The sequence below is a fragment of the Hipposideros armiger genome, unplaced genomic scaffold (genome assembly GCF_001890085.2).
Source record: "Hipposideros armiger isolate ML-2016 unplaced genomic scaffold, ASM189008v1 scaffold_52, whole genome shotgun sequence".
Taxonomy (NCBI): Eukaryota; Metazoa; Chordata; class Mammalia; order Chiroptera; family Hipposideridae; genus Hipposideros; species Hipposideros armiger.
The window spans coordinates 4,111,022-4,122,551 of NW_017731402.1; the positions used below are offsets into that span (position 1 = coordinate 4,111,022).

Genomic DNA, 11,530 nt, shown 5'->3' on the forward strand with positions numbered 1-11,530 from the left:
TGAAGTTACTTTAAGGCACTTCTCATAAAGGAGAACTAGAGCACGCAGAAGCCTCGTAGCCAGTGTGTAGCGCGTTGGGAGCCTGTGGCTCTGGCTGTCAGATCAGCGGGGCTTTGCTGTGTCCTGGTTAGTTAGGGAAAGCTTCTCGGGCAGGAAAACGGGCGTAGCCCCTCCTTCAGTGCGACTAGGCTAAAGACGATTTGGGTGAGATGAAGACGTTCTGTAAATAAAGTCAATGTGCTGAGATTGAAAGAATCGGGGACACTGGAAGGAAGGCCTAGGCAGGGGAGAAGATGAAAAGGAAGGCTGGCGTGGCCAAGTCCTTCAAATGACAGGCTTTGTTTAGTTCCCACCAAGTCACAGTCAGGTGTAAAATGCTGGGGCTGTCCGGCGAATTTCACGTGCTCCTTGGTGTTGGTGCTGGCCCCCCGCACTGTTCCGGTAGACGGGCTCTTAACATGAAATCACCAGGGTTTGGGGCCAGCCATTCTAAATTCCTCAGAGGCCTTTGTGAAGGCAGCACATTTGGCCTGCCTGTGACCCTGAGGTGCTGTTGATTCCCCTTCCCTGCACTGGTATTTTTGATGTCTGGCTTATAGATAACATCCATAATCATCATGGTCATTAACTTTTTTTTTTTAATCTGTTTTTGGCCTGTGATTTATTAAGAAAATAGTAAATTCATGTCTTCCAAAGAAAAACTATACTCATAATCTATAGTCCCCCATCCCCTGCCCCCAACAAGATAAAATGAAAACTTCAATAGCTGACCCATTTGGGGTGTCTCTTCAGTTTTCTGCATTTGAGTCTCTGAATGGGCACATGTATTGTAGTGCCCGGATCCTAACCATCCACGTGGCATTTGTGCCTCGATGAGGGACCTGACCGGGCGAGACGCTCTGTCCTCAGAGTGGACAGGAATAATTACCTCAGCAGGAAGGAGCGAGGGAGAGACCCTCTTCATATTAAAGTGTCTCTCGTGACATAAATTCTGAGGGAACATTCTGAGTCACTGTAAAGAAAACTTCTGAAATTGAACATTCTCCATTTTAAAGTGAAAGCCATCTAGAATTACGAATTAAGTGATATGCTAACCAAACCTAGAAAATAAATATTCCATCTGAGCCAATTTAGGCCGGGCCTATAAGGACACAAAAATGGGCAGAAAACATTTTACAAAAGGTGCAGAAATTTTTTTGCACAAATTGGAAACGGTGATTCATAACAAAATTGCCATTTCTCTTGGGACCATGGGTATTTACGGATCATTTAGACCCCTCTGAGCAAACTGTTGGCCAGTGAAGGTCCCTCTGTGGTGAGTGTGTCCCTCCACATGAGTTACTTTTCAGCAAGTAGATTATCTCCTTGTCTTTGCTCCACAGGCACTGCCCGGACTCCAGGCGGACCTTTACGAAGCGGTTGATGCTAGAGAAACACATCCAGCTCATGCACGGCATTAAGGACCCTGACCTGAAAGAAATGACGGAAGCCGCCAACGAGGAGGAAACAGAAATAAAAGAAGATGCCAAGGTCAGACATTGCAGATGTTCTCTTTACCGTGAAACGGTGCCGCTGGCTTGCTTTTTCCCATTCATTGCTTTACATTTTTCGACAGTGACACAATTTTAAAACTTCAGACTATGGATATAGGTGTAAAATGGTAGGTAATCGCCCTCTACCCCTATTCTGACCTTTCTTCTTGCTCCTAAAAGGTGACCTTTATTAAGTGTCTCCTGTGCCCTTCCAGAACTAGCTTTAGGGATGGGCTCCCATAAGTAAATTTAAGAATGTGAGGTTGACTCACAGAAATTTCCTCTTAGCCAGAAGGGATGTATAAAGTTAGATTCTTCTTCACTGGCAACATATTGTTTGTGATAGGGTCCTAAAAAAAAGCGTGGTTCCTTTTAGCTTCTCTTTGTAACGATGAAAGATAAAATGACTTGTTTGTGCCTTATTCTTACATCAGTGGATAATGAACTTGGATCAGATAACACTATCCATTAACCCATGTACAAGGCACGTGTGTGCCAGTGCTCTTAGAGGAAACAGTTCAGCAGACACTCATGAGGTCCTGCTGTCTGCACTGGACTGCGCCTGGAACGCACCTGGGTAAAGCATGCGTGTGCTTTCAAGGAGTTGATCGCTGAGTAACCCAATCAGAATCCAAGTCGGACTAGTGTCCCATTGGATTGTAATTCCTTCCCGTAAGTGGTGGGGTGGGAATCAGACGATACAGGTGGAGAGGCAGCTTGAGGTCAAGGTATAGGACAGGGGCCCTGTGAACAGGGCAGAGCAGACAGACCGTGGAGTAGGAAGGAGGGTGTGTCCCTTTGGCTTGGATTTTTGGGGAGCGGGAAATGAGAGGATTTGATGTGGGTTGGAGCTAGAAAGCTGGAAAGGAAGGAGCAAGGCCTGGCCGGGGTGGGGGAAGGCGTGTGACGGAGGCGAACAGGCAGGGAAGGGCAGGTACTGGACCAGCTGGGTCTTCCAGCGGCTCTCCATCTCGGTCACAGAAAAGGCAAAACTCCTGGCATTTTCTCGCCTGCTTTTCAGTCCCCCCACCCCTGCCTCTCCCTGGCCTCATCCACCGGCCTTTCCGCTCTCCCCCAAGCCCTGAGGCTAGGGCTAAGGCCTTTGCATCCACAGCGCCCTGTGTCTGGGCCCTTTCTCCCATGTGGCCGCCTGGCTCATGTCCTCCTGCCACAGGCCTCTGTTCAGATGCCACTACCACGCGATATGTGACCTAACAACCCCACCGTCCCCTCGTCTTCGCATCTCCTGCTTTGTTTCCCTGTGTGTGACACACTGTAGAGTGCCTCCTTGGCTGCTGCCTGTCAGCGCACCATTGGCACCTGTGTTCCATGAAGGCGGGGACTTGTTTGTCCTTTGCTGGGCCCGTGGGCCAGCATGGATGCCTGGTGACACAGGAACTCAGCCATATGTGTGGAGTGGATGAAAGGCGTGAGCCTCAGGTGGGGTGGCGGACACGCTGCTGTAAGAAAAACCCCAATCCCGAAGCTCACAGTACATGTTTTCCCACAGCTCTAGAGTCCAAGAGAGCTGGTCATTTATCACCCATAGAACAGAACGGCTTTCAATTGTATGTTTTTTTCCTCAAAGGTTCCCAGTCCCAAGCGGAAGTTGGAAGAACCAGTTTTAGAGTTCAGACCTCCCAGGGGAGCAATTACTCAACCACTGAAAAAGCTAAAGATAAATGTGTTTAAGGTTCACAAATGTGCCGTGTGCGGCTTCACCACCGAAAACCTGCTGCAGTTCCACGAACACATCCCTCAGCACAAATCAGACGGCTCCTCCTACCAGTGCCGGGAGTGTGGCCTGTGCTACACGTCGCACGTCTCCCTGTCCAGGCACCTCTTCATCGTGCACAAGCTGAAGGAGCCTCAGCCCGTGTCCAAGCAGAACGGGGCGGGGGAGGAGAACCAGCAGGACAACAAGCCCAGCCACGAGGACGAGGCGGCCGACGGCGCGGTGTCCGACCGAAAGTGCAAAGTGTGCGCAAAAACGTTCGAAACAGAAGCTGCCTTAAACGCTCACATGCGGACACACGGCATGGCCTTCATCAAATCCAAAAGAGTGAGTTCAGCTGAGAAATAGCCACACACCTTCCATCAGGAACATCCCTGTCCACAGTGGAATAAGAAAGACATTTTTGTTACCGAAAGTTTGCAGTATCACAGAGTTGACAGTACTCTCTAGGCTGTTGCAATATATTCCCGTTCAGCGTACCTTCTTCACCTCGTTGCGTATATCCTCGATAAGTATGAAAGCAGTATTTGAGTTTAAAAGAGTTTGTATATATTTAAAGGAATAACTTTTTATACTCTTTGTTACATGTTTGTATCAGTATTTAGTAGAAAATGTTTTGAGTTTGTTTTTCCTTTTTTTTTTTTTTTGGTTACAAGTTTTTCTTTTTGTATCGTTTCTTTAAAACAGAGTTCTTAGTAACAGGGGCAGTTCCTGAATTCAAATAAACCATTTTGTATGTTATGGATTTAAAAGGGTTAACTAATTCCAGGCGAAGATAATGCCTTTTTTAGTGTTTTTAATTTTTAGAATTCACTACATAACTTGTAGGTGATTGTGGGTCTCAAAACACTAGGGCCTTTAAGTGTCTTTGCGCCACCCTCAATGTGCCTGCTCTGAGTCCGGGTGTGTCCTGCAGACACCTGCACCCTGGCACCAGTGGCACCCGCCCCAGGCCATGCCAGCTGGTGTCTAAAGCGGCCTTGCAGGGGGTGAATACAAACTTAGGCCAGAATTACGGTGAGGAACGTGGATTTCCTTCACTCCATCTGAGAATGGGGCAGAGGGATATTCTAAAGGTAAAAATGGCGGCCGGTGGTTTTCTGGTCAAATTTGCAAGGCTGGCTTTGAAGAGCACAAGGAGATAACGTTCACGAAAGGGCTGGACTACTGTAAAAGTTACAAATACATGGTTAGACCAATAGATTTATATAGTCAAACTTTTGTCATGTAACTTATTAACTATAAAGACAACAACTAAAGATACCAAGTATTTCTCTGGCTCTTGACAGGAAGACAAACATCACGGTTGACTTAACCCTTTGCTGTCTAAAGAGTTGGCGTTTCTTGTTCTGGGTGCTACTGCCAAATGTTCTGGTACTTAGAGTTGAGATGCACAACTTCACCCTCCAACTTATCAATGCAGCAGCCTGCACTGGCAGCTGGCCGTTAGATTCCGTACTGAGCCACCCAGGGTTAGTTCGGTCGTTTCCATAAGTATATTTACTATCGGTAGTTATTGAAGTGTCCCTTCCGTTTATAGTTCTCTGGGAGAGTTCTATTTTTTTGTTTTTTTGTTTTGTGTTTTCTTTGGCATTTTATATCTTGTATTTATCCCTACACATGTTTTGTACTTTTTTTTTTTTTTTAAGAAAAAATCTTTTGTGTATATATAGATACTTGCATGGTATACTGTAGTCAACGTTCGGTTCCTCAAAAGGTCTTGCTGCTGTCAGGTGTAATGCACTACATCCATCATAACTGTATTAAACACATTTCGTATGTAAATAAACGTGGGACATTTGGCCCTTGTGCTTCTGTGAGAGCGTTATTGATGGTGGGACTGTGACATCTTCATGACATTTAGGAAGTGATTAATTGCAGGGACAGACTACAGGATATCGCAGAATGCGTCCCACTCTGAAGAATGGCACATTTGTTCTCATTAGCAATCAGCTGTTTTGTCACTTCCTTGTTGACACCATCAGGACATCGGTGTGATCCCAGGGCATGATTAAAGTATTCCTCAACTCGACATTCAATTGCTGTTACTTGTTCTATTTATACTTGTATTGCTCTAACTTGTATTCATAGCATTTTCATATGTTTCTGCATTTGAACCTTGCAATAAACCTGTGTGGTGGGCTGCGCAGGTCTTACTAGCCTAGTTTTACAGTTGAGGAAGCTGAGCTCAGATTAAATTCTTTGCCTAAGCCCTCATAGCTGGTAAGTGGCTTTGCGTATGAGAACCCAGATATTCTTGCTCTAAATCTAGTGCTCGCTCTATGTGTTTATGTACATATGGACAAATACTTATTCAACAAATAAAAAGTATGTGCAAAACACGATACTAGAATTTTTGTTTGTGGCACTATGGATTTTATAAGATAACCTGGAAGTCTGTCTACTCTTAAATACTCAGAAATGTTTGGTAAGATGAAATTAGCATCTATTAAATGCCTAGTTGAGTCTCCAAGAAAGTTTTTAAAAACACCCAGAGGTACGAAGGGCCAGCCGAGTGGCACGATGGTTAAGAACTGGCTTGGGATGCCAGAATGCCCCGGTTTGGATCCCACATATGAGGGCCAGTGACACTGCCCTCTACAGCTAAGATGCTGAACAGCAGCTCAACCTGGAGCTGGGCTGCCGTGAGTTGCTGGCATCTGCAGGTGGGTTATCATGGGCTACCGTGAGCGGCCAGCAGCCGCTATGAGCGGTCGTCCAGAAGCCAGCGACTGATCTGCCTCACCCAGGAAGAGCCCAATGATGGTGCCAATTTGGGCCAGTGAAGCAACATCCTCCACAACTAGACTGAAGAACAAAAGGACAGCAACTTTGTCTGTTCCCCTTCCCCCAATTCCTCAATAAAAATCTTTAAAAAAAACAAACAAAAAAAAACCCCAGAGGTACAAAATGAAAAAGAAACTGAAACCCACAGTAGAAAAACAGCACACGATGCTGTAGTCCTGGCAGGAAGGCTGGGTGGCTCAACCGAAGAGAGAATTGGTGAACCAGAAGACAGATTGTGAAGCAGTTACCTGGAACACAGCACAGAGACAAGGAGATCAAATATGTGAAAGAGATTAGAAGTTAAGGACAAAATGAGAAGATCTAACAGGTTTAATAGGAGTTCCAGAAAGAGGGAATAGAGCTGAAGAGGGCCTTGCGGAAAATTCTTAGCCACAAAAGATGTCAGTGCTGCTTTGGTCAAGTGTGAATGATGAGCAAAAATCCACACTGGGACTTGGGCCGTCTACCCGTTCTTCACTAGTTGTAGAGGCTGGGTGTGGGTGTCGGTGTGGGCATTTGAGGAACAGGACAGAAAGCGGGGGACATGCTCCATGAATTCTTAGAAAGCCCATTCCCTCTGTTTGGTGGGGAAGTGGTTGCTGAGGCTGACAGGCTAGGCTTAGGTCAATTTGCAAAAAGCAAATTGAATGGTGGACTAAGGAGCTTGTGCTTTGATAGAAGCTTCTTTGGACAGGAGAGTGACATAACCAGATTAATTGGTGACTGTTTAGGATGGATGGTGGGAGAGTATCAACTGGAATAAATTAGGTTATGCTATGGTTACAGTCCTACATCTTAATGGCTTATAACAATGAGACTTATTTCTTGCTCACGTTTTTTGCCCATTGTGGGCTGACTGGAGACCTTGCTCCAAATCTTGTTCCCTTATCCGACTGTCACAGAAGTGGCTGGTTACTGTGGCAGAGGGAAAGGGCAATTAATTGCTCTGGCCCAGAAGTGGCAGATGTCATCTTTCACAACTCATTGATGAAAACCAGTCACGTGGTCCCACCTAATTACAAGGAGGCCAGGACGTTCAGTCCTACTGTGTGTCCAGAAGGCAGAAGGCTGAAAATACTCGAACAGCATAAATGACCATTACAGGAAAAAAAGTTGAAATCAGTGTAGCTATGGTGCTAACACACATGGGCGTGAGGACTCGGCTTGGGTGCTGGGAGTAGGCTTGGAAAGAGGCTGCAGTTGTAGGTAGCCTTTCAGAAGTCGTGTCAGGAGGATATCGTGCTGTGGGATACAGAGAAAGCGGAAGTCTGATTGGAAGTTCAAACTTAGGTGATTATTAAACAGACTGTTTTTTCAAGTTTCCATTACTTAGATAGAAACATGAAGTCAAATAGCTAGTTATGGGGAAGCCAGCGCTTTAGATATATACATATAAGATGTTTTTGTTTGTGGTTGGGTGATTTTATTTCATCAATAATTGAGGACTAATGATGCATAATGAAGAATGCCAGCAAGGTGATACAAACTTATAAAACGAGAAACAGGGAAACATAGTCTTAGAGTACATGGCATCAGCCACTTCTTCCTCCCAGGTGCATTTTTTTTACAAATTCCTCACTCCTACTTCACTATTCTAAAGAACTGTCTCACCCAAAGTTTGGTGGGCACTTCTCCCCAGGGTCAGTGGGCTTAGAGATTCCATCCCAGGATCTTTGACCAACAGGGAAATTTCCTCTTGAAAACTTTGGCCAAGATTAAGGTATTATTTCATGTTAACATATTCATCATGCTGTGAGTACTTTTGTAAATGCCTACTTGGAAAATGAAAAGAGGAAAACGTGTTTGGAGCGCTTCATAGAATAAAATATGACCTAAAAGAACCAACCATTCATCCATCCCAAAGAAGGGTCTGAAAAGAGAGGGATAAATGTGGAATGCTATCTATGCCATTTAGTTACACACACACACACACACACACACACACACACACACACACACACACACACACACACACACACACTCACTGTAAGGATTCCAGGCTGTAGCTCTTAATTTTAAAGGACACATCTTCTAAATAAGGAACCCAGCTTTAGTTCCCTTAAAAAGTGGACTCCTACTTGTGCACAATTCATTCTTTGTTTAAATGGATGCTTGAAGCTTCTTGTTTACTTCGAGCTTCCTTTTGAAATTATGACTCTCACATCCCCCAAGAGTTAACCACAAACCTTTGGGATATGGCAGTGTGGTGAACTTAGGTCTCTGCAAAGAGCCACTCTTTCAGCTACTAGAAGATTCAGAACGAGCTAGTTGTTATTCTGTAGTCACCACTCCCCCAAACCACTTATTCTGGGTAGCCCAGCCTCAGTCCACATTGGAGACTTGGCTACTGTCCGTCTCCCTATGAAAGATAACACTCTCCTGTCACATCCGTTTTCCCCTCCCTACTATCCCAATAGATTTTTGGTGAACATGTTAGTAAAGGCCCAGTTCATTGAATGATGGAACTCTCATCATCTCAGCCTATATGTTTCTGGGAGTTTGCTCATTCACATTTGCTGGAAAGGTAGATCTGGGGCTGCCCAGCATTACATCCTGTATGAATTAGGGTCTTAGCAGGACACAAATAGCACACCAGAAAAGGTGTAAAGACATTAAGGAGGGGACTCCAGAGAGAACTATGGTTTGGAACGAGGGAAGTAGAGACACCCAGGGACTAGCAATGATGGGGAGCCGCTGTCACCTGCTGAGCAGGGGCAGAGCTGGAGCCGTAGAATAGGGACCTGTCATTAAGAGCCAGAGCTGCGGTGAAGCAGGGGAGTGTGGGAGGAAAATGACAGGGGAGCTGTCTCCTCACGCTCAAAAGTTTCCACCCGCACCTCCCACTGGCCAAAGCTAACTGAGAGCTAGAGATCAAGGAAGCCCCAGGAACAGCCTTTAACGTCAGCGAGTGGGCCGCTGAGCAGGACAGAGGGCTGTGTGAGGCGTCGGGGGTACCCGGCGAGAGACACTGTAACGATGACAGACACCTAGCACGCGCTTTCAGAAGTGCCTGCTCCATAGTGATCATGTCACCATGCATCTTACCCGCTATAGGCAGGCTGTGAGCTGGGACAGGGTACTCTGCATTCCGTAGTTCCCTTTCCTTTCTAATTACCTCACCAGGTTTATCCTGGAATTATACCCTTCCCTTAGGGGCTATTTTTACTTAAGGAAACAGAATAGCATTTCCCAGAAAATACCCTTTGCTCGTTTCTAAATTCAGTCTGTGAGGCTAGTTCTGACTCCAAGCAGCACGATTTATAATGTCTCGCACCATTTAAAGGAACTGATTATTCAATTTGCTTTGCTATTATTATGGCAAGCTGCTTATTCTGGAGCTTTCCTTCTAGTTACAGTTGTAAATTACACTACCACTGACAGGTCTGTTTCTCCAACACAGTCTTTTGCAAGAAGACATTTTAATCCAGGGGAGCGCTACAGAGCGCACCATGTCACACCTCCAACTCAGTTCCAGAAAGTGTGTGGTTAGCTCAAGGGTAATTTTATTTTCTTTTTAAAGATTTTATTGAGGAATTGGGGAAGGGGAATAGCCAAGTTGTCCTTCAGTCTTAGTTGTGGAGGGCGCAGCTAGCTCAGCTCCAAGTCCGGTTGCCATCCGGCCGCCCATCGGCAGCTCGCGGCTGGTCACTCAGCTCAAGGTGCAGTGTTGAATCTTAGTTGCAGGTGGGCATAGCCCACCATCCCATGTGGGAGTCAAACCGGCAACTTTGTTGTTAGGAGCACGTGCTCTCACCAGCTGAGCCATCCTGCCAGCTATTGGCAGCTCAGCAGCAGCTGAGCTTGGGTGAAGCTCACTGGCCCATGTGGGAATCAAACCAAATGACCCTGTTGGTCAGAACTCACGCTCTTAACCAACTGAGCCTCTTGGCCAGCCCTCAAGGGTAGTTTTCTGACCTTTAGGTCTAGTCAAGTTTAATTGGATTTGGTTATTCCTGGAGAATAAACACCACTTCTGTGATGAAAAGGAACAAGGAGGCATAGATCTGATTGGAGAGGATGGTGTGATGTTGACAAGAGTTGAGAAGCAGAGCTGCGTATGTCAACGGGAAGGTCCCTCTCTTGGAAAGGGTAGAAGATATATCTCTAAGTAGAGGTAATGGACGTGTTTCTTGATTTTGTCAGTTCAGCATCTGATCCCCTTCCAGGGTTTGGGACTCGACCACTGTATGACTCTAGGCCAGAGATGAATCTTGCCTCCTGCTTTGGAAACCGAAGGTCACTCTCCCTGACCCCTCGCAGCCTGTCAGGCATGGGATGACCCGTACTTGGCCAAACAATGCTGCTGCTTTAACTCTCCAGCAGATGATACAAAGACACAGGGACAGATTCAATTTATTCATTCTGGTGGCATGGTGGCAATGATCGTGGTGACTGCAGATAGAGAGTGACCTTGTGAATCACACTTGCTGGTCAGGGAAAGGGAGGGACCAAGATGTGAACGGGAAGAACGTGGACATTCCGCAGCCTCTGCCCCCTGGGGAATCGGTCTGCCTTCAGAGAACAGCTGGGCCGCCTTGGACCCTGGGAGTGTCGACGCCATGGTGGACTGTTTCAAAGCTTAGACTCTTGCTTGCCTCTGAATAAGACACCGTCCAAACATGACAACATCAGTTATTTTCGAAGAGACTTACCAAGATAAATGGAAGTGCATACCTTTCAAATAGCTGTGAGACCCCAATCAGACCTTCCGTTTCCTACATCCTGTCACCTCACCAACCTCATCTTCTACCGTTTCTTCTTGACCGTTCCTTTAATACACTGTTCACATTCCCTTCACAGGACCTGGCACTTGTCTGTCCTTCCGGTGCTATTCCCACGGAGGCCTTTTCACTTCTTCCAGGTTGGCTCAGAAGTCACCTGCTCAGAGAGCCTTTCTGGGTTACCTTGCTGACAGGTGCCCGCCCCCTCCCTCAGCACACACCTACCTCATCACTCTCCATTTCTTTACCCTGCATGATTTTTCTCCCCAGCACTTATCACTCCTGACATTTTATGCGGATTTGCTAATGGTCTGCCACCCCCTGGATAAATGTCCTGAGTGGTCCCACGAACTCAGCCTGCTTTCTAATCTGCGGGTCGCCATTTCCTCTGGTTGCATGAAGCGTTTTTCATCTTGCAACCTGAGAGGAGCCGCTATTAGTTGCAATTTTCCTGTCAGGTTGATCCTTTTTCTTGTCAGCAAAGACAAATCCTTGTTTTCTCAAATTCATTGCCGAATGATGAGAGGCCTAATGCCCTTTCCTTTTCCATAGAGCTAGTTACTTGACTAAAATGACGGTGGCGTTAATAATAGCGTCAGCAAGCTGACGGCTGCTGCCTCAGGAGATGATAAAGGCCTGCTTTCAGGAAAGGTAGGCATTATTTATTTTCATGTTCTATTTTTACGCCTCGCACATCGCCTTGCATAAAACAGGGACTTCAAATGTCTTCGTAAAACAACCGAGTCTCCTTGAAG

General features: G+C 46.2%; 1 protein-coding gene across 12 annotated transcripts in view; it reads left to right on the forward strand.

Moving 5' to 3' along the window:
* The window catches only part of ZNF532 (zinc finger protein 532), a 103,472-nt gene extending 97,860 nt beyond the window's left edge, over positions 1-5,612 (forward strand). For all 12 annotated transcript variants that reach the window (XM_019640620.1, XM_019640628.1, XM_019640625.1 and 9 more), the window contains 2 exons: positions 1,383-1,530; positions 3,121-5,612. In XM_019640620.1, coding sequence (XP_019496165.1) covers positions 1,383-1,530; positions 3,121-3,615 — 643 coding nt within the window. In that variant the 3' untranslated portion in view covers positions 3,616-5,612. The remainder of the gene's footprint in view (positions 1-1,382; positions 1,531-3,120) is intronic.
* The last annotated feature ends 5,918 nt before the right edge of the window (positions 5,613-11,530 follow it).